At 39.6% G+C, this 27,645-nt stretch overlaps 1 protein-coding gene across 19 annotated transcripts in view; it reads right to left on the reverse strand.

Moving 5' to 3' along the window:
* Positions 1 to 5,093: 5,093 nt before the first annotated feature.
* The window catches only part of LOC117579092 (protein alan shepard), a 132,886-nt gene continuing 110,334 nt past the window's right edge, over positions 5,094 to 27,645 (reverse strand). For 5 of the 19 annotated variants that reach the window (XR_004573440.1, XR_004573442.1, XR_004573441.1 and 2 more), the window contains 9 exons: positions 15,444 to 15,697; positions 13,192 to 13,250; positions 11,726 to 11,850; positions 8,492 to 8,633; positions 8,063 to 8,433; positions 7,834 to 7,998; positions 7,287 to 7,459; positions 6,407 to 6,447; positions 5,094 to 6,262 (listed from right to left, as the gene is read on the reverse strand). Coding sequence is in view for 7 of the 19 variants with exons in the window: in XM_034264812.1 (XP_034120703.1) it covers positions 7,298 to 7,459; positions 7,834 to 7,998; positions 8,063 to 8,433; positions 8,492 to 8,633; positions 11,726 to 11,850; positions 13,198 to 13,250; positions 15,444 to 15,697 (1,272 nt within the window). In the remaining 12 variants the exon portion in view is untranslated. Of the gene's footprint in view, positions 6,263 to 6,406; positions 6,448 to 7,286; positions 7,460 to 7,833; positions 7,999 to 8,062; positions 8,434 to 8,491; positions 8,634 to 11,725; positions 11,851 to 13,191; positions 13,251 to 15,443; positions 15,698 to 27,645 lie in introns of those variants that run through there. The other 14 variants (XM_034264816.1, XM_034264814.1, XR_004573439.1 and 11 more) reach the window with 13 other exon arrangements.

Genomic DNA, 27,645 nt, shown 5'->3' on the forward strand with positions numbered 1-27,645 from the left:
GGTGTTAGGTTTTTCTTTTTTTTCAAACCAAAGAGACCTTTTCTTCTTCTTCATTTACTTTAATGAGTTCTTCTTCTTCGTTTAAATCTTTTGCTATGTTCGGTTAACGCCTTCCACTGCTTTCGCCTCTTTCGTTGGGCCAAGAGTGCCCTCCCTAGCTCTTGCTTGATTCTCTTCCTTGCCTCTTTTCTCTTTCGCTTACGCTTTCTGTTCTGTTCTATACTGATCTATTCTCGTTTCTTGTATGCTTTTTTGTTTACTTACAATTAGATTTAATGTTTTTTTTTCTTCATTTACTTTTGGTTTCTTTGTTCAACTAGTCTTACTTTTCTTAAGCGAAATAAGCACAAAAGCTGCAAAATGTTATGCTTAAACTAATTTTTCTTTATTTAATCTGTTTTTTTTTTGTTTTTACTTTGTTTTACTTCTCTTGTAACTGTATCTCTTGATCTCCAATTCAGATTTTCAATGTATGATTTTTTGCATTCAAGTTGAGGGCACAAAAAGTACGCGTATAAATTTGAAAGTTTTAGCAAAGATGTCGCAGTTTCGCATTTTTCTTGTTGTCATTTGTCCTTAGGTTTCCTTTCGCTTTTACTAGAGGTTTAGATACAATTCTTTTGTCATATAAAAAATGCTTAAAAGCGTCACATTGATGCAAAAAATAATACCTTAAAAAATACACAGAGAGTTGAAAAGGATTCTTATTAATGGCTTCGTTTGCGTTCGTTCTTCCCGCAGTTTTTGTTTTTGTATTCTTTTTCTTTTCCTGGAGAATTACAAAGAGAGATATAGTTTTTTCTTTTTCGTTTTACTTTTGCGCATTTGCTTTGCTTAATTTTTTTTGTGGTTTTTGGTTTTTGTTGGTTTTATTATTGTTAATAAGAAAATGAATAAAGTTCTTTAAAAGACTTTGATTTAAAACTTAAAAATAGCAACAAGCGAAATGTACATTACTCCCATTTAATTATTCTGTTCTAAGTTTAATTAGCTGCTTGCCTTTTACGCTTACTTAAAGTTAGTTTACGCCTTTGTCGTCGTGTTTTCTTCCATCCCTATTCCTCCTCCTCCAACTACGGTTCGCCTCGTTTACTCGTTTCCCTCTGCCTATCGAAACTTTTGTTTTATGTGTTTTGCTTTCTTTTGTTTTGTTTTGATGTTTAAATTTAATGAGCTTGTTTCCTTTGCCTAGCTTTCGGTCGTGTCGTTCCTACTGCCTTGCTGCCTTTGACGAGTAATTTTACTTTTAATTATTTTCATTTGTTTTTTCTCCTTTTGTTTCGTTTATATTCTTGGTTTCGTCAAAAAAGTTTCAAAAAAATATATATTCATCATTTCCTTAAATTGGCTTAATTAAAAAATGTTTATTTATCCTCGTCTTCGCCTCTCACGCTCCTCGCACGAATCTGCTCCACCCCTAAACAACGACTAAGACGACTAAGCGTGCTTCCTCTCCTCTCCTCGCTCTTAAAACACAATTTAATTCAATTCAACACAGTTTAATTAATTCAATTTTTTACTTGGAAACTATTGGGTGTGGGGATCTGAGGATTATATGGTTAGATGGGTGGGAGGCCATATAGCAAATATTTAACTACTACGAAATCACATCGAAGGTAAATATAAAACGGAAACGGATACAAAAACGTAAACGCTAGTGGAAAAACACACACAAAACCCGCAAAATATTTACTTTTGCTCGTTGTTGTTTTTTTTTAGGTTTTTATTGAAATTTTTGTTGTGTTTAATTTTCAATTTTACGCACTAGACATTTTTTTGCATTTTAAAAATAACTTCAACACTCGCATCAAATTTAATCGGTTCGCTCCTCTGCCAGAGAGAGGTCTTCAATGGGGGGTTTGTGGGGATAGAAAAACCCAAGCAATCTTGTATCTTGAATGGGGTCTCTGCGATTTTAAGACAAATAATAAATTAACTACTTAAAATTAGTTAAAAAACTAAAGTAAAACGTATTAAATTAAAACAAAATACAGACGCAACACAAACGAGTTTCAAGTTTGTCGAATACACAAAAAAAATCAGTATAGGTTTTAGATTAGAACACCCACTACTCCTTCACCGCTCTCGTCGATTGATTTTATTGTTTATTACCCATTCTCTTATTTCTTGCTGTCCTTTCCTCATTTACCAAAATTAAACCTAACCTCAAACTGTGCGGCACGGCGCAGCGTGGCGTTTACCAACACTGCTCTATCGCTCTTTCTCTCTCTCTCTAACTACACAAAAACTACAACTTGCTACATGTGTGTGTGGGTGTGTATGGTGTGTGTGTTTGTCGGTCGGTCGCCGCTCTCCACCTAACCAGCTAACGGAGGCGCTTGTCGCTGCTCCTCTTTTCTCTACACTCTATAAATCATATTTCCTACCTCGTCGACCCTCTGTTCCGTTCCAATCGCGCCTGTCAACACTGTACTTAGGTTCGCTTAACTTACACGCTAATGCTTTGATCTTATATACTAGGTTTACTCTCCTCCGTTCCTTCGACTCGTTATTTTCTTTTCCTAAAACATAAATTTTGTTTCTGTCTGCCTTGCCAGGGAGCGAACCCCCCTCCTCATCCATCGCATCTCCTGCATCAATTTATAAATAACTTAGAGTTTAATGCTTTCTCAATTTGCTTAAGTTGTTTGCTGCTAACGGAAGTAAAATCAATAAAAACTATAGAAAAAAAAGATTGCACTTTGTGTGTGGCGTGTGGTGTGTGTGAGAGTTCGAGTATGTGTGTGTGGTGTTAGGATGAGGAAAATTAAAAAGTTTCGTTCGATTATGTATTGCTGTTGTATTTGTGATCCTTCTGCCGATGACAACAAATGCAGACATCCTCCCCATAGAATTTTCTCATTTTTGTTGCTTTGCTTTTGGAATGTTTTGGCAAAATATTTTCCGTTGTCCCTCGCTTTCTCCCCCCAACTCCCTCTAGAAACTTTTCCCGATGCCTGCATTAAGAGCTAAATTCACATATGTATGTGTGTCCTCGTCCGTGGCTGTTAGTGTGTGTGTGTGTGTCCATCCTGCATTTGTTGCTTTCATAAATTTGTTTAAATTTTAGTTCGTAGTCAGTCTAAAGCAAATTAATCATACGAGTAAGTAGTAAGAAGGAAACAAACAGAATAACATTTGCATATTTTGTTGAGGTTTTGGTTTTTGGGCTTAGGAAGACTTTTGGCGTTGTGTTTCTTACTTTTTGTATATAGTATGTATGTTTATATAATATATAATATGTGTATATATTGTATACATATATGCAGATGAACTTCTGGCTGATGCGACCTGACAACTCTAAACCGAGAAATCGTGTTGGCAATCCCCATACACATCATATACGAAAATCAAATCAATTCAAAGACTTGGCTCAGGAATGTTGTTTTATCTGTGAGTGTGTGCGATCCTCTGGGTGTTTGTTGTCCTCGATCTGTCTATCCCTCTCCCGTCAGCACTCCACAGCACTCACATCACTTCTTATTTCCTCTTGCTCTTTTGCTTTCTTTTTTTTTTAATTCGGAAAAATCACAAATACAATGGATGTCTGTCTGCGTCTGCGTCTGCGTCTGCGTTTGTGTGTATGTGTGTTAGGGTGTCTGTGTCCATATGTTGGTGTTTCAAGAAAATAAATATAGGCTAGGCTCTGAAAAAAGTGTTCAATTTAAATTCAAAACTTGCTTCTCCACTTCCCAATTTCCATTCTACATTCTCCAAAATCTACTTAAGAGACGCTTACAAGACTAAAGAAATCCTCGCTTATTAACTAAGTTTCACTAAACGTAGTTCTTCTTTCTTACTGCTGCTTTTCCTTCCTGTTTTTTTTCTTCTGTAAACATTAATCTTTTTTTTTGTTTTATATCTGTTCTGCTTCTCTTTCGGTTGTTGATCCTAACTCTGGCTAACTCTTCAAAAAAACCCAACTCGATCATTCCCTCATCGTTCTATCTTCCGACTTTCCTTACTTCTCCTTCTCTTTCACAAATCTAAACTACAGTTCTACAATTTCAAATTTATTTCCGTGTTTTGTTTTTTGCTACTTTTTGTGTGTGTTCTGTTGGTTGGCTTTTGCTATTCCCTTTTATAAAGTGTTTGCCTCTTGGTTTCCTTGCTAATCATCCATTTATCTTCTCGCCATCATTTCCTTCCATTTTCTTCTGTTTTCTTGCATTCTGCAGAAAAATATACTATACCTAACTTGGTTTTTACCTTCAGTAATATGTCTAAAAAACAGTTAAACGTAAAAAACTGTAGACAGCTACAAAAAATTCATTCATTAAATCGACTGATGAGCACAAAAAATATGCTAAAAACTAGTACAAGATTTATCTCTTCCTCCTCAACTCTTCACTTTCTTACTTTCACTTTCACTTTCACTTTCACTTCCACTTCTACTTTTACATCTACTTCCACTCTTTCTTTTCCGGTTTCTTTCGCGTTCGCTTATTTTCAATTGTTTTTAGATCTCTAGAGCTACTGAATCTGCTGCTTACTGCAAGTTTCTTATATTCTTTAGTTTTTTTTTAGTTTTACTTTTTGTTTTTTTGCTAAGTCTTAAGTCTAGTTTCGCCCCACTTGGGGGGACTCTTTTTTCATCCTCTCTTATGTTTTTAAACGTTAAACTTATGTTTCGTCTTCTTCTTTGACTGCTTGGATAGCACAAAATGAATGTCAAAAAGGGAGATAGACATGTTTTTTTTTTCATTTTAAAGATATTTTCGTTTTGCCTTCTTTTCTTTTTGGATCTTTGCTTTATACAATTGCATTTTTTGCATCATTTGTGGGGAAATAGTTAAAAAGAAACAAAAGATCTGATCTTACCATGCTTTTGTCGCTAACTACGCTAACTGCTTCTTCTATTTCTCTTTCTGCTTTTTGCTTTCTCTTCTTCTGCTTCTGCTTTGTGCTGTTCCAACACTGCTCAACAAAATACAAAATAAATATTACAAATTAGACAAACAGAACAAAACATACATATGTAGGGGATCTCCTTCTCCTACACTTTTCCTTGTAGCAGGCCACAAAAACAATCAAAATGTTGCCTCTAAGGTAAAAAGATTTCCCATCTTTTGCTTTTGCTTGCTTCGTTTTTGCTCTAGATTTTGCTGCAGTTCGACTTAAGATTTAGGTTTACTTTTTTGTTGTTCTGATCTTGTTTGTTCTAATGAACAAACTGCTTTTGGGGTTTCCTTTTTATTATTTTCTCCGTTTCTTCGTTTACTTTTTAATTTTCTTTAACATACATTGCACACACATTTATTTTTTGTTTTGTTTTGTTTTGTTTTGGGTTTCGGTTGCTTCCTTCTTACATCATTTCATTTCACAAATTTCTCTCTGCTTAGGTTTTTTTGCTAGCTCAAAATTAGCAAAATATTTTTATATAGTTTTTGTATTCTTTCCTTTTCAATTTTAACATTTTCGTCGATCGGATCCCCTCCCGGGGTATCTATCCCCATGCAATTTTAAATCTTTTTCTTTCACTTAACGAAACTAGACCTTAACTAGAATCTGCGTTTGGATTTACTTGCAGATGTTTCTCAAGCCTTCCATTACTTTGCCCCCGTTTGACTTCTTCTCTTATATTCTCCTCTTCTTTTCATTCCTCTCCTTTCTTTCAACGTTTTTTTTTTGTAGCAGTTCTCTTTTTGTAAATATTTTCGACTGCCTCTAGTTTGTTGTTCTCTTAATTTTCTCTGTTGTTAAGCAACTTTGCTGTTTCCTTTGCTGTTCTCTGCGGATCTTTGCTGTTTTTATTTAGTGTATAACTATTTTCTATTATTTAAGTTTAGTCTTTGCTTTCCTTCACTTTTTACTCGCTTCTTTCTTTTTCTTAATGCATGGAAGCGTTGCTTTGCTCTGCTTTGCTTTGCCCTCTTCTCTCTCTTTATGCACTCTATGCACATTCTTCTCTCCTGGCTTACATGTATCTCAATTCATGTATCTCCTAAACTTCATCCTCCTAAACCTCACTTATTTATACATAATTTTCTTTCTCCTAGCTTTCGGTTTCGGTTTCTCTAATGTTTTCTGTATCTTTTTGAAACATTTATTTTAGTGAACTGCATTTTGTTGTTGTTGTCTGATTTATCTGCTTCTGAATGTTCGATCTGTTGGTTGTTCATGTGGTGGTTATCTTCTATATCCGATCTGTTGCTGCTTCTGTTGTTGTAGTGTTTGATGTTCCTCCTCCTATTGCTCTGGGGCATGCTCTCTCACTCGTCCAATTTATGTAGTACTCAAATGGGGTACTATTAGATTATAGCTAGAATGAACGAAGCTTTCATTAGCAATCAGATGTAATGGTACATAAGTTGTAGTTATAAATCAGGGTGGGTATTGGGAGTGGTTGAGGGTATCTTTTGGCCATGGAGTGGAGGGACTCATGCAGGAAATGGATGATATTTACCTAGTATGGATTACCAGTGATTAGACTGCTTAGTAACTATACTAAATATATGAGAGAGAAAAAGAGAGAGAAAAGATGTCGATTGTCATTTGTTGGTTTTTGATTTTGTTTGTTGTATCATTAAGAAAGCAGCAGAAAGAAAGAAAATAAACAAGTAAGTTACATTGGTTTTAGAATTATTTGATTAAAATGATTGAAACATATTATTAATTGATTGATTGATCGTTTGATTGGTGGTGAATGAACAGATATCTGAAGCAAACAGGCAAGCAACAACAGGCAGCACTCAAAAACACATGAAGCCGATGATTGTCAGTGTGTGTGTTTGGTTTATGTGGGAGTTTGAGTGTGTGTATGTGTTGCGTGTATGAGCAGTGTTGGCAAGGGTGTTAAAGTGTTGTGAAACTTTGAATCCTTGGGAGAGGTTTCTGTGTTGGAAAGAAGCTCTGAATTGAAAGCAAATGAACTGAGGAGGCGAGTGATTTATGATCATCTGTGTTGGTATTTGGTGGTTGGGTGGTGGGTTTTGGGTTTTGGGTTAAGAGACAGAGCGAGAGATATCTAAGCTCTAAGAGCAAACGGCGCACATGCAAAACAGTGTTGGTAAACGCAAGAGAGTTTCGATATTCGTGTGGTGTTCTACAACCCAAAAATGGAATAATGGAATGGCAACTAAATCAGTTTTTGATGGGGAAAACTCGTCTCTTGAGAACTTCATGGAGTTGGTGGGATGGGGCAAAGAGATTTTGAAGAAACTCAGAGGCAGTGATGCACAGAGAGCAGAGAGCGTTGGCCACAAATACAGGGAACAGAGACAGAGTGAGAGAGAGAGAGAGATTCAGAGACAAAGACTGGGAGAGAAGAGAGAGACATCACTCACCTCGCGAAGACCTATTTGGGAGCGGCTTGATGTGGATACTGTGTGTATGCCTCGTCGGGTGATGCAGCTGTGCTAGCCTGTTCGGAATCTGTCATTGGCATTGTTGGTATAATAGTTGGTGGTGCATAATATGGATAAGTTGGACTAATATACTGTAACGATGGAGAAAAGTTCTATAAAAGAAAAACCGAAAAGAAACAAAACGGAAAAATGTATATAGAACAAACCAAGAAGAAAGCAAAAAAACACATTTCAAATAAAAACAAGAGTAAGGAATAAAAGAAAAGAATAGAAAGAGTACAAATTATATATCAAATTATTGAAGATTTATCATTTGGGGGCACAAACAAACACGGCCTCAGCCGCATCCAGTGTGCAAAGTGGAGAGAATTCTCTTTCTTTCTTTTTATTTTCAATTGAAACAGATATCAGCCATATATATCGTATACATATATGTTGTATATCTGTGTGTGGCTGCACACACACACAAATGTATTCAATAGAAAGAGTTAAGGGGGGTCATGGGGATATCGATCGATTTGCTTACAGAGTTGCCAATCTGCAGGGTGGCCAACTGTGGCATCATCGTTCCATATGGCACGGCCGTGTCGCCACTGACCATCATCGAAATGCCGCGGGGTTGCACCTGGTTGACAGCCTCCGGTTTGTATGAGGTGACGCCCAACTGCGGAGCGGCAGCCATTTGCATGTACTACGAAAACAGAGAGATTAACTATACAGGATCGATTCCATTGAAAATCCATTCAGTTACTCACCTGATCATCTACCTGAGTGATCGGCTGGGTCATCATATAGCCGGGTATCCACTGGGACCCAGCCACTGGATAGCCACCCACCTGGGGGGCACCAAATCGCGAGTACGGCACACCAATGGGTGTGCCCACATTGACGCTGACACCATTCTGCTGCATGCTCGGGTCATAGGTGACGGGTATGCCCTCGGCGGAGACATCGCGCCACGCACGGGCATTCGGATCGGGGGTCTTGAAGAGATTCTTCTTTTTGGGTCCGCCATCGGCGAACTTCACCAATAGTGGATCTTTGGCACCCGGTATTGTGTTACCATTGAACATCTGAATGATTTGCTCGCACTTCTCGCGACTCTCCATGCGGGCGAAGCCAACGCCTGTAAAAAATAATCAACAAAAATAAATAGACGTTGGATATTTCGAAGTATTGCTTACCCTTTGAGTTCATTTGCTGATCACGCAATATTCTGGTCGAAACAACTTGTCCGTATTTCGATAGCATTGACTCCAGATCAGTTTCTTTGAAGTGGGGCGGCAAATTTGCAATATACAAATTTGTGGGATCCTGTTCCTGTTGCTGTGTGGTTGTTGTATGTGGATTTCGGGTCAGAGATCAACACACGGGAGATTGTTGTTGGTTGAAGGATCAATCGAATTGAATCAGTTGAAAAGTTTGGATTTGTTTTGAGTTTTGATTTGTTTGTTGTCGGACACAAATGGTTAAACGTTACACAAAAGCAATTGGCATTAAGCATTGGTGTACACATTGGTGTGTTGGGTGTAGATGTGTGTGTGTGTGTGCACATGTATATGTTTGTGTGTGTTTATTTGTAAAAGAGAGAGAGAGAGAGGGGAGTAGAGAGAGAGATTAAGAACATAGAGAGATTTTGTCATTAGTAAAAATTCAAATTTCTTTCCAAAAATGTTTCTGTGTTGTCGAACTCTTTATCTTGTCTGTTGTCTGAGTGTGTGTTAGTGTGCGTGAGTGTGTATGTGCGTGTATCTGTGTGGTAAGTGTGCCTGACTGCTATGAGAATGTATTTTTGTGTGTGTATGAATTGCCTCACAGACTTATCTTAAAACACAAAACAAAGGAGCTCTCTTTGAGAGAGCATCCGTAGACCTATGACAAAAAAAAATAATAGAATCCCCCCCTGAATATCTGGTAGATCTGGTGTTCCCTCATTGCATAAAGTATGGCAGGAAATTGATTAAAAATGGCTTAACTAAGTTAAATACCTGATCAGCTGATTTAGTATAAAGTATGTCTTAGGGTTTTAAATGAGATTCTGTTTGTTCGTTTATACTTAGAGTTAAGATTGGTATTTGGTTTTGATTTGATATTTTGGCCGGCACAGGTTTGTAGCAATTTGCGTACTCAAAACTCAACACAACAACACAACTGTTTCAAGAGCAGGTTGCAGTACGAGTGGTAGATGGAGTAGTAGTAGTAGTAGTTGGAGTAGTAGTACAGGTTGGTTGGTGGTTATATACTTTTTTTTTGGCTGGCTATAACTTCAAAATACACGAGTATACAGTTTATACAGTTGAATATATATTTAGTTATGTAGAATATATCTTTTTAATTGAATACATATATGGAGATATATATATATAAATGATTTATTAGAAGAGAGATAAAGAGAGAGAGAGATACGCTATATGTGGTTATGTTTTTACTTGTTTCTATTTGTGTGTTTGTTTTTTGTGGTTTTCTATGGTATTTCTATGGCTTACCAAACGGTTTAAGGCCTACGCAAATATATACTCACGCAAATACAAGTGTTTGTGTGTGTGTTCGGTCTCTCGATTACAACGGCTACTTGTGTTAGCCATGTTTTTGCCATGTTTTTAATGAGCATTTAATGCCTGCCACCAGAGTGGGGAGAAGTAAGAGTGGGTAAGCTCTTTTTTAACGGACAAAACTTTTTGATTTGTTTCACAGAAGATTTAATATATGCAGCGGTTGATTGCCAGAAAGCTTTCGATACGGATAAGTATACGGATTCCAATAGATTTTCAACAGATTCCAGCATCCAGCAATAAGCCTCTGTTAAGTGGCGGCTAAATATTGTTTTGAGGCATGTTTGTTACAAGTGGAAAATGAAGATGTTGCCGATTGGCGGGGAGATTTTGTCTACTTAAATCGATGAGTGTTATTTTTCTGCTAGTATCTAACCAGATTTACCCAGATGTTTAGGAACTAAACTACAATTAATGAAACTAATGGAAATTATATGCTAAAGATTGATGAATATTTTACTTAAGTTTTAAGATAAGTTTTCTTTATAGCTACCTTGAAATGTCAACCAAAATGAATGGAAATAAGGCAATTATCAAAAGTATAGGTACATGTCCTTGAAAAGTATAACCAAAGATTATAGAACACATCCTGCTCTAATAAGAAATTTACTTTAAGTCTTTCTTATCATCTCAATCACTTTCTTTAATCTTTGGTGTTCTACTTTTACTCTAAGGGGTGAAAAATGTCTAAAAATGTACTTCAAAATGTAATGAAAACCAAGAATAATTCCGTACTTTCTTTATGACTAACTTGATTGATTATACGAAAGGGTAGGGCTGTATTATATACATAAAGCTACACCTATCAAATGTCTGTATGTGTATGTATTTGTGTATATGTATGCTTTGTATACCTAATGAGCATGAGATTATTATACGCTATTATTACAATTAAATACCTGTACTATAATGCTTAATGCAATTAATTTACCAAACAAATCTCTCACTTATGGACACTATTGAGGGGGAAATTCTGTATCATATTCTATAATTCAATTGTATTTGTTTTGCAACTGCTAAAGGAAGATTAAAGAGAAGGATTATTTATTTGATGACTTTCTGCTTCATAACTAATGGAATGCCATTAATAAATGCATTAATTCTCAATCAAATATATCGAATGTACACTAAGTCTAGTCATTTATTGATTTTGGTAGCCAATGGAACTACCTCTAGCGAAAATGAAAAACCAACAAAAAGGCGCATTAAGTTCTAAAATTTTGATTTTTGAGGTTTGTTTTTTTAATACTAATCAAATTGTTTGTAGTCTCTATTGGTTATAATGGAGGATAAGTACGAGTATGTGTGGTTTTTGGTATACGACAAACGGTTATACAAAGAGAGTCTTGAAACAACACTACGAACTAGGGGGATGGGCTAGGGGACTGGGGTTTGGTCTTGGTCTTGGTCTTGGTCTTGGACGGGAAGGTACTTTGGGCTGGGATTCTGGATGGATATGATACACAATAATAATGGAAAATCGAAAGAATACACATTTAATTCAAAAAAAAAATAGATTTGTACTAGCATTTCCACGCTTTGGAAGGAGTCTAATTTCTTTTCCAGAAGAAGAATAAAATAACTCATCAAAAACCATGAACCAAAAGGGGGAAAAATCTAAAGAGAAACTTAGAGAAAACTTAAGTAGAAGGCAGCTGGTGGAGGCGTGGTCAGTACAGTAAACGAAATGAATAAATGATTTGGAGCTGGGGTTAGGCGTGGGGAGTGATGAGAGATTCAACTGGGGTGGGGGTTTCTCAGGTAGGTTTTTAGGATTTGGGCTTTGGGCTTTGGGCTGGGGATGGGGGATCTTCTTTCTGGGCGGTGTGTGGGGGGTGAGTATTACTTGCATGCAAACAAACGTACAATGGCCGGCCTATGAAGCACCCAGATACCCACTTTGGCCATCTGAGCTTGCACGCCCTTCCCCTGCAGTCCCTTGACGGCGCACTCGGCGAAGGCTGGCTGCTCGAAGTCGACGAAGCCGTAACCTGCAAGAAAGCATATTTTGTTTTTGTTTTTCGTTGTTTTTTGTTGTTGTTGTATTTTTGTTTTTTGTGTGTTGTTGCGGGTGTCGGGTGGGTTTGGGGGAATTTTTTATTTATTTTTATATATTTTTTTTTAATTGCATGTATAAATATATATATATAAAATATACAAAGAGAGAGACAGAGAGATAGAGAGTGTGTTTATTTAGATTTCCAATCGTTTATTTTTCGCACACAAATTTAAAATTTAAAACGGAATTCAATCAAGAACCGATCAAACAAATACGATAAAAAATGGGCATTGGGGGTCACGTGCAACGAAAACAAAATCGAAACAAAAACAAAATATTTGTTGAGCAAGAGCAAAAGAAAGAGAAGAAAAAACGGGTGAAAATTTAATTAATAATTAATTTGGTTTCAATTCAAGTAAATACAGAAAAAAATACTACAAAACAAATCCAATTCAAAGAGATTTCTTTTTTAAATAACTAATAGAAAAATAGTAAAAACACTAAATCAATATTTTTAACAACGAATTATAATTTGAAAATATTCAAAAGATACTGAAATAAAATCTATATTTATATTAATACACGCACACACACATTGCCAGTGAAAGCCTCTCATAGTTGTACAATTTGTACAGCTTGTTCAGTTATCGGTTATTTTATTGTATGTATAGAGGAGTATCATTATAGTCATTATCATTATCATTATCATTATCATTAGCAGTAGTAGTTTGGGGTGCATCTGTAGCAGTAGATAATACTACTGGTAATACTTGATTGGGTATTTAGTATACAATATCTATATATAGAGTGGAATGCATGAATGACACGATTGCGAAATGAGAAAGAAGTCAAACTCATAAAACTCATTTGGAGAAGAAGGAAAATCAAGTGAATATAATCGGAATAATTTCCAATCGAATGTTTGGTATGTTGAAAATAATTCTAAATAATATCTGCACAGAAGATACAATAATGTTTCAATTTATATTTTCGTATAACGAACAAGCCATAATATTTGACAATGTTTTAAAATAATAATAAGAAAAGGAAGTAAGAAAAAATAAATGGAAGTGGAAATGCTGAATAAAGATTTCCATTTTTCGTTGATATTTCAATTCTTGAAATTCTACAAGTATTCAGCATTCCCCCTGCCATAAATAATCAAAAATTAAATAATATTTCAATGAAATTGTAAATTATCTCTTTTTCTTTTGGGTTTGTTTTGTAGTATTTTGATAGGTATTTTTTTGGGTACATAAACACATACTAATAATACATATACGAAAAACACACATAAATAAAATAATGATGAGAATGGTGAAGAAAAAAATACCTTTACATTTGTTTGTTGTTTTATCTAAAATCGCCTTGGTTGATATAATGGTTCCGTATCTGCAAAGTCGTAAACAAAAGAGAACAGAAATGAATTAGAAGGTGTGGAGTTACATATGTGTGTTTACGGGGGGGGACAACGAGTGGGATAATCAGATTATAAACACATTCATGTATCTCTCGCTCTGCGTGTCTGTTGTCTCGTGGCACGTGGCATGTGCCACACAAATGTTGTACCTTTCGCATAAGTAATTAAAGTCCCATTAAAATGCAATTTTTATGCTCGAGGCGCTCGAAAGTAGGCAATGTGGGTATCTGTATCCCATTTTCACCTCTGCGGAACGAACGTACTGGGGCGTACCCCTTTGGATTGCTCATTTATTCTTGCCCCATAATTGACTTAGTCCGTGTGTCCTGTGGCGCTCCATTTCTGCCTGCCAGCTATCCAGCCTGACTGCCTGTCAGAGCGCTTGCTGCCTGATTGCCTGCCCTCCCCAGTGGACTGGCTTGGAATTAAATCGATATCTTCTTAGTTACAACTCCCCTGCCACCGCTCCGACCCATAGAAGCTCACCCCCTTGTAAATACATAGTTATAATAACATTAAAGAGTCGAGCCTCGAGCCTCGGCTTTCCCTTTGCCTTTGCCTCCTCCTTCTTTAATAAGCCGCTTATTTTGATTGCCTGCAGAGCTGCAGAGAGAGAGAGAGAGAGGAGGAGTCTGCACTTTTGCTAGAACGTGAAAAAGAGCTGGCAAAACAAATTAACCTTCTATTTAATTACTTGACTTATTACCAAGGAGCCTGCTCCTGCTCCTGCCTCCTGCCTCCTGCCATTCCCGAGACTCTTTCTGCAATGCTTTTCCATTAGTTTTTTATGCTTCTGTGACGCCACTAATAACTTATTTTTTATGCATAAAGGAAAATGCGAAATGGAAATGGCACTCGCCCGTTTCGTTTCGTTTCGTTTCGTTTCGTTCATTCGTTGATGTTGACCCATAATTAAGTGGTACGGGTAGTGGAGGCAGTTGTGAAAGGCGGGGGCACGCTGCGTATGCGTAATACCACACACATAATAATACGTTTATTTTCCCGCCGCACCGCCGCACCGCTGCACCATCGCCTCACTGATTTCTCCTTTGCTGGTGGTTTCGCCACCTTCCACCTTCCTTCTCCAACCGGAAAACATTCAATTTTTTTTGTTTTGTTTTGTTTGTTTTTGCGGCCATTGATGAAGCGTGCGCACTAATTAGTGGATTTTGTTTAGTTTGCAGAAACTTCTAATGGGCGGGGGGAGCTGTGAAGTACGAGGGAAGCAGACTATCATTTTTTGGGGGTTACTTTCTGGGCCTCCAAGGACCAACAGACCACAGGGAGGGTGCCTTTGGTGTCGTTTTTGGGGGTGACGCAGTCAAGCGGAAGGGACTGAGGCTTAGCCCCTCATTAGCAGAAGCGATGACGCGGGGTGGAGTGGCCTGCGTGGTGCGGTTTTGATATGGATTTAGGATTCCTTTTCACAGAGAGCGCGAGAGTGAGAGAGAGCCCTCAATCAATAGTCCGTCACATACAACATTTCGGTTCCGGATGGCTGCCATTTCGTATGCTAGATGTGGCTCCAAAAAATTTAAGCCTCATCTCAAAGCCCCAATTTGGGGATTCATTGTGCTGGATGGAGGAATATCTTAAGCGGAGAAGCTGCACATAAATTATGGTAAGACATGTCTGCCATGCCTAAAGATGGCGATAATTTCGCCAAAAGAATCTTTAAGCGTTTGTTTTCCGCTCAAGTCAACGTTGAGTTTGTAGAATAAATGTACTGCAAAAGTATCTCTAAATTGTGTAATTTCTCTCCCAATGAAAGTGCACAGCACCTCAATAGTTCCTCCCTCCTATGGTCGAACGAACACAACTGCAGAGAGTGCAGACAACTCTTTGTCAAAGGTTTCTTCTTACTTTCCGCCTCAAAGAGCGTCGCAAAAACAATTCAATTGAATTTGCATAATGGCCAGCCTGCACGCCCAGAGGCCACAGCCTGAGGGGCTGTTTAATATGACAGGTAGACCGCAGAGACACAAGAGACAGGACCGCAGGGCATGCAGGTTGCAGGTTGCAGAAATGCAGGAGATGCTTGATTGCATTCATATCTGATTTGAAGAGGCTTCTTTTTGGGAGTGGAAATGCGTATACATAGATTACTTATAGATAGGGATAGGGGTGAGTATGTGGTGTGTGTGTGTGTTTGTATATGTACTCACTGTGCACACATATTAACTAGATCCTTGTCGGTTGTGCCTTGCTGCAGTCCGCGTATATAGAGATTTGTCTTTGACAACTGCTCGCCGCCCTGCTGGTTCTGATTCTGAACGGTGCCGTTGGGACCCATGTTCGTGTTGGTATTTGTCGTGTTGCTCAGGCTGGTGCTCAGTGTGCCGCTCTGGGAGCCGGTGTTCGAGGAGCTGCTCGAGTTGGTGTTGCTCGGTGAGGCTGCCGTTGGCACACGCTGGCCGTACTGCAAAATACGAGAGAATAAGGAGAATGGAAGAAGCATATGAGTATCTGGTTGAAAATATGGTCAAGTTACTCCTCATGGTATTTCCCTTCACATAATCTGTGGATGACTTTGGGGCAAAGCCTCTCTTACTCGTGAGCAAAAGTATTTTTATTGAAATTCCATCTGAAAATAGCTGCACCTCGAAGTTATTGAATGTTGCTGCTTGGCTCACACAATAGATACGGCAAAGGCTATGGCTATGGCTACGGATAGGTGGCAGCAGGAGAGGCATGCCCCAAGAGGGCGACACTGAGACACATTGGCATGTGGACGACAGCCATGACGATGGCGTTTTTCACTTAAAATGCCACACATGGGCGCCAGAGTGGGACAGAGAGATGGCAGTCAGGGACTGCCAGGAAGAACTCGGCTTCAGGATATTTTGGCACTCGTAGGAAGGCGTTGAAAATCTATAAAATTTGTATGCAACAAACAAAAGGCTTTCCTTTCCCACTCTCAGCCCATTCCCCTCTGCCGCTGCTGCCATTGTGATACATTTTTGAAAATTTGCCAAAAAACATTATGTTATTCGAGCGAAAACGCTGATGTATGCATACCGCACCAAATGTACGGGAAACGTAGAAGAAAAGCAGACCGAAACCCATACCGAAAGTTCAACTGGGGAAATTCCCGTGAAATGCAAAGCTGAAAATGAAGCGAAATATTTCTTCCTCTCTACTCTGCAAAGGAGTGAAGCAAATGGGGTTAAGCGTGCGTTCTACTTTCCTTTTTTTTGGCAAACTTTTGCACCCAACCACAAATCCATTTGCATCCCCAGGGGTTGGGTGTGTTGGGTGCACCGCTGCTTTCTAATTGATCGAGAACAAAAAAGATTTAAACAAGCAAAAACATTCTCAACGGACGTCGCTCATGTCAGCCAGCGGCTTTGTGGCCATTTGTGGATCAAATTTAAGTTGCAGACCGAAAACATAAGAGAATTTAATTGAATTCGCATGGAAATTGAATGCAATTGGATCAAAAATAATTCACATGTAGATCGGTTTTTTGGGAATTTATTTACAGCCACGCATTAGCAAGCAGACTTGTAAAGGAAAGGTGATGCCTCCTCCCCTTTAAAGCACATCCATGAGATACATTTTAAGTACAGTTTAACCTTCTCTACAAAGAAAATGCTCTATCCACATCATTCTCTCTGTGTGTCTGGCGCATGCAAAAACATAATTAAATAATAAATTCCTCCAGTAAATTGCAAGTCTTTTATTTGTTGTTGTTGTTGTTGCTCGCAAAGTCAGCGAATAAAAACACACAAGAAAGATGAAAAAAAAACACTCATACGCCCTGTTGTGTGCCAATGAACTTTCCGCGCATTCTTAGCATTCGGTTGCCTCTGTGGCTGTGGCTGTGGCTGTCGCTGTCTTTGCCCCTCTGCCCCTGTGGCTCTTTCTCTTTGTGGCCTGTGTGCCTCTCTGTCTGATAATGAAATTATATCGTTCTAATAATTTTATGCGCACAGCAACCAACGGAACGACGGACAACGAACCGGCAAATCAGCACATAAACTACTCATGGAACCACCAGATACAAAAACAAACTTCCAGCTACACACACACACACACACACACACACTTTCAGACACACCACAAACTAACAGATACCACAACTATATATTTCTTTTTTATGTGTGTCACGCCAAAATCGGCCAAACGACAAGTCGGGTGTCGGAATGTTTTTTGCATTTTATTTAATTTCCTCCCCTCCACTCCCGTTCCCGTTCCCTTTGGCTTTGCTTTTTTTATTGTTGCTATTCGCTCGCTTCTGTTTTTTAGTGTTTTCTTTTTTGGTGTATTATTTTTGTTTGCAAAAAAAAATTGCGTCATTTGCAAAAAATTTCGCTCTACGAATTTCTGCGCGCAAATTAGAAAGTTGTCTCTCTTTCTTTCTGTCTCTCTCCCTATCCCTCTCTCTTCTATTAATTATTTATTTTCGCTTCTCTCAATTTCTTGTGTGTTTGTTCTTTGATGGCTTATATCTTCCCTTTATAATTCTCTTCCGCTTGTTGTGTTATGTGCGGACCACACACGTGTGCCCTGAGACTTTGGCCAAGTGTTCCCATTGCTCCTCAGGTGCCCCCCCCTCTAGTGCCTCGCCTCTTTCTCTTACCACTCGTCGTATAAGCAGGCACACATTAGCACACGATGATAGTTTTTTGGATGTGTAATGCCCTCTCTGTGGACGATTATTTATGCGCATTTCATTTGTTTACTTATTTATTGCATTGCCACGAGACAGCAGGAGCAGGGGAGAGGAGCGATTGGGAGGTACTCGTACAAGCCTCTAGAAAGAGCAGCAGCAGGTTGAAGGCAGTGGTTAAGGTGGTTCCCCCCACCCAAAAGCGAAACAAAAAACTAAAAATACCATTTTAATGGCATAAGCGCAACTTTTTGATTGCCTCGCAGACAAACGGCAGGAAGATAGTAGGAGCAGGACATATAGGGGAGTAGAGAATGCCCAAGGACGAAAGGGAACACAAAGCCAAGACAGATGGCAGGACGACAACAAACAAGAAACGATGTCGTCTTCGATGACGATGGCGGCGGGACACGCAATTGTTAATGGCCTCTAAACTTATGGCCCACCATTTCGTTTGGTTCTGCGCTCACTCCTCACTCCTCCTTACTTTTTTATTATTTTTTAGGAGATTAGACAAATGTTCATGGGCTATAATGGTAGCGGTAGGAGGTGAGCTTCAGGAGGCATTTGGCGCAAAACTATTTTGATATGGGTCTGAGGATGGGGCGCTCTGCCCTGATGTCTTTTTCAGATATCGATTATGAAGATTGACAGACGACAGTTTGGGGGGGCATTTATTGGTCTGTCTGTTGTTTGCTCTAATACCCCTAGAATTTTCCACTTAAAAGGGGTCAAAGGGGTCAAGTGTAGAGTCAGGTAAAGAGAGGGAGCGAGGAATAAGTGGAAATCTTTGATGAAAAAGGGAAGGCCCAAGGGAATATCAATAGAAATTCACAATAAATTTCCATTCATCGAAAGATGGAACCAAATGACAGAAACAGAGGAAGATCCAGATACAGCCACAAGGTTTTGATCTAAATATTTTGGTTGGGAGGAACTAAGAAAAATAATTGAGTTAATTATTTTTGTTATTATTCATTGAAATTTGTTCTACTTTCTCTCCCAGTTTGCACTGCCACTAAAAACAAACAACTGAAACCCAAAGCGAAATCCAAATTCAAAGAATTAGAAACATGAAAACTCTCAAGGTGTGATTTTGATCCATTTCCAGCCGCCACACACATCCGTCCGTCTCCAGTCTCCACACTCGTGTTAACATCTCCATTAAAAAGCATTAAAGAAAAGATTCTCAGAAGGGGGAAACAGAGATCAGAGATCCATGCGTTGGAATGTGGGGAATGGGAAGGGGCATTCGCGGTCCGTAGACGAGTCACGTGCCACCGACAGAAACAGAAGAACAGAAGTGCGAAATACAAATGGACTTGGGGCATGATTTATGGATGTCGACAGAGCCACAGCCACATATAAAATATAATTCATTTAAGTCTTTTCTTTTCCCCCATTCTCTTGCGAGTAACAATTCCCAGTCTCAAGTAAATCAGTCTCAGAAATCCACTCCATCAGGAGCTTTTGTGACATTTATTAAGAGTATTTGTCCAAGTACTTCCAGGCTCAAATGTGTCCGTCAAATTTGGTTAACCAGAGGAATAAGAAAGGAATGTGGCCTAAAAGCCTGGACGGACAAACATCATTGGAGGGAGCCACAGCCACCGTTCGTGACTCGTAGCTCAACTGCTCTTCCAATTCCTGCTAGAAGTCTCTCCCTTTCTAGCTGGCGAGGGTGAAAAGTCATCAAATCAAAGAGCAAAAAGCAAAACAGTGGAAGGGCAGATGGAGGTGGAGGGGAGTGGAGGCCTTAATCCCCAAAATGTTCCATCTGATTGCAAGGGTGGTGGAAGGAAAAGCCACATAAAAATGCCTCTCACGTGACTTATATAAATTAAATGCGTAGCAGAAGGAAGAAGGAGTGCGATTGGGATTGGGATTGGGATTGGGAGAAGGGGAAGAAGGAAAGCTGACACGAAACTGAAAGATACGATAGATGGATGAATATTCATTCGAATGCCAGGGAGAGATAGAGCAGGAAATGTTAACCGTTATCCCATCCGAGAGAGGGGCATACGATTTCCCACCCAATAATTGACGCAAGTCATGCTGCAAAGGTGGCAGGTGGCAAAAGTCAGGGGTTCAGGGGCCATGACATGCCAATGCCAATGCCAGATAGAGAAGAGAGTGAAAGCTTTCCCAAGAATTTTCGTATCATCTGCTGCCGTGGCAGGTGGAATTTTCTACGACCCCCAAAAATATATAAAATAAGTGGAAAAAAATGAGGCAAAAATGTATGGGAAATATTTCTCCCGCACACAAAAAAAGCTGAAATATTTGCAGGCCTTCAATCGATGGACAAAGAGAGAGAGAGAGAGAGAGAGAGAGAGAGCGAGGCCTCCATTCTGCTCACTTTATCATCTACTTATAGGAGAAATTTGCAGGTTTAAAGACATTTCTATTTGTTGCCTTTGTTTCCATTTCGATGCGAAAAAGTTCATTCATCCTCCTCCGACCTTCAATGGAACATTAAGGCTCTATGGACAGTTTGTTTGTCCGACTTTTATGATCTGATCGTGATTGATAAGGAAAACACAGCTAAATGACTGCACGATTGTTGCATTTGCAAATCTTATCATGGGCATGAGAATAAGTTTATGAATCTATTCCCAAGAATATTTATAGTACCCCAATGCAATTTCTACATGTTTCATGTTACATGTTTCTACATGTTCGCAATCCAAGTTCATATTTATGTATAAATAAATGAGAAGAATATTTAATAAAATTCGATGCCATTTTCCAAGCAATAAAGTTTTTATTTCGCGGCTACAAATTATGCAGATTATTTTCATTTTTTTTTCGATTGCTTTTTCATTGATTAAATTTAGTTTTTTTATTTGCCACATGTTTGATTTAACATTAACTTTAACTGTGGCTATTTAATGTTTAACCAGAGGCTGGTTTCCTTGGTTTTTATGGCGCTTTTCTGCTCTTCTTTGCACATTTGCGACGACACGTACCGTAAATCTGCATTGCCTTGCACTTTGTTTTATTTATAAAACGAATTTCGCATTGTTTGGCATATTATTTTCTGAGTATAAATAAACTGTGCGCCGAAAAACAAGAGTAAGAAAATGTGTTGACAATACTTCGTGTAAATATATTAAAGTATTTTTTGCTACACAAAATTTGCATATTTTCTGTAAGAGAGATTTAATCAAAAGACAGAGAGATTCCGCTCATCAGTTTTGCCTCTCTTTGTGCCTCTTTGATTGCAAAAGACTTTCAATCAAGCAAAAAGGTTTCTCTGTTTGTTCTACGTGATTCGGCAAAAGTTGGTAGCGGGTTTGGGTTTTTTCTATTCTATTTTTTTGGGGTTTTATCTGGAATGAGCACGTGCTATGATGCTGAGAGAAAGGGGAAACCAACAAAGATAGAGAAAGAGCTCGAACTGGGTAACCACCAACAGCAGAGATAAATTATCTAAACAATTGCCACAAGATTGAAGAAGGCTTTAAAAAAATTGCTTATCTATCTATCCGAACTTAGTTTATATTTAATAAGCATTTCCATAAGGAAATCCCCACACAAAAGTTGAATACCCTGTAAATTCCATTATTCCATCAGTGCTCCCCCCAGTGGGACACCAACAATAGAGTTGCACAACACCCAACTTAACCGCAAACAACAATTTGTTGCTTCACACAGATACTCGCAGATAGTACTCGTACGGGTGGAAGAAAAAGTGTGTGACAGATAGGAAAAGTCATGTCTGATATTGAAATGTGGCTGCAACAGGGGGAGGGCGGAGACCAGAGACGGGACTTGTAATCCGAGAGCATGCCTCACTGGTCGCCGGTTCACAGTTGAAGTCTCATGTCACCGCCAGATACTCTCACATGAGCAGCAGCAGACAGAGATACAGATATAAGAAAAATATACAAAATAAAGCTACAGCTACAGTTACAGTTACAGCCCCTCGTGGGTGCTCTACTCTAGTGGGGTGGGTGGGAGTATGGAAAGTAGTCACAAAACTCGAGACTCGCGCGACTCTATGCTTGGGGGCCACTTGCCGACTTGGACGCTCAATAAAGTGCAATAATTTTATTGAATTAAAGAACATAACTCAATTGAGATAAAGGCAGAAAGAGACAGAGAGAGAGAGAGAGAGAGAGATTTTGATATTTGGGATATGTGGGTATGGTGGATTCTACTTTATAGAAAAAAGGGTCGAAAGTCAACCAAAATAGGGATTTACAATGAGAAAAATTAGCCGAAAGCGAAAGGAAATACAGGCAATAATTACCACATAGAGACTAGGGCTATAATTAATCATTTAGATACTTTCATTGCCACGAGTTTATCACAATTTCTTCATTTCACAATGTCATGCCCCGACTGGTTTTGTTCCCGCAATATGCATCAAGGGTATACGTGATTCTATTTCAATTAACAATCGATTCAATGACCAACGAATATCATTCACAGAATTCATAATAATTTGATTCCCATGAATCACTCTTTTAAATCTTTCAAATTGTAGTCTTCTGAAATATTTGCACTGATTGCAAACAGGCAGGCGCACTAACACGTTTGGAACACTCTGAAATATTTCCCAGAAATAACACTCGAAGTTCTCTGATAAAATGAGATCAACACAGGTACAGAGAGAGAGAGAGAGTGAGCGAGGGAGAGGCAACTACAGAAGAGTGAAATTCATCGCTAAATGAAACACTAAAAGCATTTTAGCGCGATTAGTCGCCGGTCGTCCAGTGGCAAAGGCAGACACAAAATGTGATACGAGGGGGAAGGGGAAGTGCTGACCAGACAAACAGACAGAAACAGAAACAGAAACAGAAGCAGAAGCAGAGACGGAGACGGAAAGAGAGACACAGCGAGATCGTGTGTCAGGGAGAGGGACAAAAAACAAGAGGGGAACTAAGTACGGTGGGGCCAAACTCCGCCTTGTCTGGTGCCTTCAATGGACGGACAGTCGTCTCCAGGTATTTCGCCTTTTCTCTCTCCCCAAGCGTTTCTCGGTTCGGTTCGGTTCCGTTCCGTCTGTTGGCTGAATACATTTAAGCATTAATTGAGAATGGTAGATGGTAGTTGATGCTTGTTGTCCAACACCATCTCCTATTCCCCTACGTAGGACCCGCCGCCATCCCTACCGAAAGAGCATTTCCTCCTGAGGTAAAATGCAAGTAAATAAGATTTTAATTGAAGCTTTTAGCACGGAAATGGAATATTAATAGAGAGCAAGCTGATGATGAGTTCTGCTGCTGCTGCTGATGCTGCTGCTGTGGCACGCTAACCCTTTGCCCTCCTTCCCGGAGGGATTCTGCTTATACAATCCATGTTTTTCCATCAATTCCGATGAACATTTTTCAATCTAAGGCCAAAGTTCATTTGGATAGGCAAAAAGTTCATTAGAAATGGGTGGGAGCGGGCGACATGTAATAGGGGCCCTCGCGGAGAAGCTGAGCCTGGGAGCCTGTTGTCAGGTGTAATATCAATCCACCTGCCTCTCCCTTTCACTCTTCTTCATAATTGCTCCTGTCAATTTCTGTGACTCCTGCCCCAAAAGTTCTCCCCTTCCTGCAGAAAGGCTTCAACCCCCTCTGATTGGCATCTGCACAAATTGGTAATGGCAGCAGCAGCAGCACCAGCAGCAGCAGCAGACGCCTTCCCCTCCAACCCAAATGAAGATTGAAGAGTGGGGGGCACAGTGGGAAGGGGAAGTGCTGGGGGCTGGGGGTATGAAAGGTAAGGTATAATATTGACCAAATTAGTTTGGGAATGTCAATCAAATGGTAATTCAATTGAAAAGTGTCCACAACAGAAGAACTACAAGGATCGAGGGATGGAGGATGCAAAAAGGGAAAGCTACACAGAAGAGGAAACGCACGAAAACAGGAGCATGGAAATGGAAATGGAAATGTAAATGTAAATGGGAAAACTTCATAACAGAAGCGACAAGAAAAGAGTACAGATGCACAATGAAAATTCTCTCAGAAATGGCACATGAAAAATGGAAATGATTAACGGAAAGGGGAAAAAGATGAAGAGAAAGTTTTCTGAGTATTCCAGGGGAGGGTTTTCCTTTACAGGAATTTCTCGGAAACCAAGTCTATAAATACGAAATTTACTAGAAATGTAAATCAAAATGTTCCAAGAATGTTCATGATAAAATAGTTCATAAAATTGTATTAAAACAAACGCAGGAAATTCGCTTTAGAGTTGCTTAGAAATTGGATAGAATTTACTTAGGATATTTCTGAGAATTTACTTGAACTTGATAATGGTTTGGGAAATTGCCTAAACTTTGAAGATTTAGAAGAAATACATCATAATATATTAACCATATTGTGTAGTAATTGTGGATGATTAATGCCTGATATATGGCGCATGATATTTATGCTCATTGCCACATTAATGGCACTGACCACTAATCGCCGAGGGGGCAAGATAAAGAGGGAGGAAACATATTTCTGAAAATGCGAGAAATTTATGGCAAAACGTGCACAAAAAGTCATCGAGTGGGAGGGTAAGCAGAAGGTAAAAGGTTCGTCCCTTTAAGGAAGAGAAAGAGAACTAGAAAGAGTGGGGGAAAATGGAGTTGGCAGAGCAGAAAAAGAAAGGGAAAAAGAAATGGAAAACAGGTACAGACAATTGCAAGCAATAAATCATAACGTGGATGTGTAAAATATTGCCAAAGAACGTGATCGGAAGCGAGTGCCAGGAGAATGGTCAAACGGATCTCCGCTCACTCTTTACACGCCTTACTCCATGCCATTCCCTTCCACTGTGTGGTATAATTAAACACATTTATGCCGCCACATTTAAATTTAATTAAGCCTGAAGTCTGAAGCCAACGATACAATGAGAGAAGAATGACAACAAACACACCATTCTGCACTCTCCTCTCTGTCTCTGCTCTTTGTCTCTCTTTGCTGTCTCTTCCTCCATAAATAATGAATGAATCGAGTCCCGACACAATGAATACTTTGAATCTCTGCGAATGTTAAATGTGAGTGCGTGTGTGCACATCTGTATGTGTGTCTGGTGTGTGTGTGTGTGTGTGTAGCGGAAGTAACACTTAACTTAAACACGAGAGAAAAGGCGATGTAGAGGTAGGGAGGAGAGTGAGGCTTAGAAGATGGATGAGGGCACACAGAGAGAGAGAGAATAGTGAAGAGCACTTCACACACACACACACACAAACACACACGCAAGTGTCAATCACACAGGGAAAGAGAGAAAAGACACAGGGGCAGGCACAGAGTACCCGAAAAGATGAAACAAGTAAAAGAGATACAGAGTGGCCCTGACAAACTCCTCTGCGCTCTCTCTCTCTCTCTCTCATTCTTTTTATCTCTCATTCTGTCCCTCATTTGTGTGGGAATCATGCGGGTATTTAAATTTAATTTGCAAGCTGACAAAAAAGAAAGCAAAGACGATTTCTTGACACTTCCACTCCCTTAAGTGTGTCTCCCCTATCCATCACTCTCTTACTCTCAGATGGACCGGAAGTGAAGAAGTGTGTGTGTGTGTGTGTGTGTGGGTCCCTCCCCCTAGAACCCACTCCCACTCTCCAAACAAAAACTCTCCCACAAACTTCTGCTAAAAGCCAACATCCAGCACCGAAGAACCCACATTTTCTGCTGGCATACCTCTATCTCTCTTGCACTCACTCTCCATGCCTCCATGCCTCCTTCTCTGTTTCTCTTTCTCTAAGTGGTTTTCTGGTCACTCTATCAAATTCTGTGGTGGGGCCAGTATAATGGGCAGGGTGGGTGGGAGTGATGTGTGGTGTCGGAAGTGCCACTCATTTGTATCTTTAGTGAGTGCTAAATTCGAGCGAATATTTACAAAAAGAAATGGAAAAGCCCACAAGAAATGTCCGAGTCCAAATTGGAACCCAGCGACTCATGGGAAGGAAAACAATCAAATGGAAAACAATTCCATCTAGCAGAATTTTCATAGAATGAGAACAATCTCCAAAGGGTATTTAAGGGATGAACATTCCACAGTGCAGATATTCCTCCTGCAACTGCAACTGCAACTGCAGCTGCCACTTCCACTGCGGTTGCCATTGCAATCCATTAACAATTAGCTAAGTGCGAGATGACTTCATTTCCCAAGCAAACCCCCAAAACCGACAACCAAAACCCCATCCAAAAGGCGTAGGCCACAACCGGTGGCCACTCTACAAAATCAAACACACGATGAACGCCACAAAAGCAATTCCCCCTGCTGCTGCTGCTGCTGCCAAGCACCTCCGCGTGGTGCAACTGATTAAACCTTTGAAATTCCCCGCTTTGACCCACTGAAAGGTGCTGCAGGTGCCTGCTGCAGTGTTGTTTCTCCTCTTTTTGGCTTGTGGCTGTTGTTGTTGCTGTTTTGTTGCTGTTTCTGGGCGAACGATTAATGGGAAATGTTTTATCACTCATACGCCACATGCCCAGGGAGCCAGAGACAGTGCAAAAGAGAAGGACAGAAAGACGGGCAGAGACATGACTGAGGGGAGAGGCACAGCCAGACAGACAGGGGGGCAGAGAGATGACGTTACCACGAGACAAATGTGTCCCAAGAGCAGCCGCTAGCCGGCGGGTGCAAACAAAACGCCTACGTTAATTACACTGCCCAACACAACACTGGACTGGACTGCGGTTGTGGGGCTGTGGGGTTGCCGCAGAAACAATGAAATTTAACAACTAATGCAAACTGAAGCTTAATCTAACGAAGCACTGCCCCTCACCCTCCCCCGCTGCCAACAGTCTGTGTTTGTATTTGTATTTGGGGAGTATCGGTGTATTTGCGAGTTCGTGCGAATTGAAAATGTGACTCATTTCAACAGCAAAACCCTCCCATCCCCCTTTCCAGACCACAGTAAAAGCCCACAAAAAAAAAACGAATTGACCTTTAAGAGGGAGATAGCAACAGAGTGAGAGAGGGCTCTAGCCAGAAGAAGAAAAAAAGCCATAAAAAGCACCTGACAACAGTTTTGTGGCCAAACGAGAAGAAACACACAAAATTGAGCAACCAAATTTCAATCATTTTTTGAATGAAGCTGCCGCTGCCGGTGCCGCAAGTGCAGGCGGAGGAAGGGCTAGAGATAAAGTGAAGAAATGATGCAAGAGTAACCGAGTAATAAAAAATAAGACAACCAGCTGAAACCTAATAGAAAAATCTAAGTTTGGGCTAAAGAAATTTACTCTGGGGTTCCTTTCACTCAATCTTTCATTGTTAACCAAGAAAATTACTTAAACTGGGTGTCCATTTAAGTCGAGATTTTATTACTTTACTTATACTTTAACTAACAGATAGAAATTAAACCAAAAGAAAAATCATCTAAGTTCAATTTCTTCGTCTGGAAAATGGGAATATATTTTTCTGCTACTAAACTTCTACCTGTTGGCCGAATCTTTCCTTTTTTCTCTTATTCGAAATCTGTACTTTACCTTTCCCTATTAACCCTCTCAAACCTCTCTCGCTTAAAGCTTTTTTGTATACCGCTGCAGTACAGTCACGGATTCACACTCGCAATATGTGAGTTCTATTCCATTCTATTTTACAAGCGCGCTGACTCATTTTCCCTGAATTTTTCATTATACAATTGTTTCAGTTGCGTCACTTGATCGCTAGCACTAGGACGGAAGGGGAGGGTAACAGTACAGGGGGATAGGATATCTATAGCTTGTGTTTTTTCAAACAGTTGACATAATTTGTGTGTACCGCAATTTCTGATAAGAGGAAACGTTTTTTCACTTTTTTCTCTCTGTTTCTTTCGGTTATCGGCCGCG

This window comes from Drosophila guanche, unplaced genomic scaffold (genome assembly GCF_900245975.1).
Source record: "Drosophila guanche unplaced genomic scaffold, DGUA_6, whole genome shotgun sequence".
Taxonomy (NCBI): Eukaryota; Metazoa; Arthropoda; class Insecta; order Diptera; family Drosophilidae; genus Drosophila; species Drosophila guanche.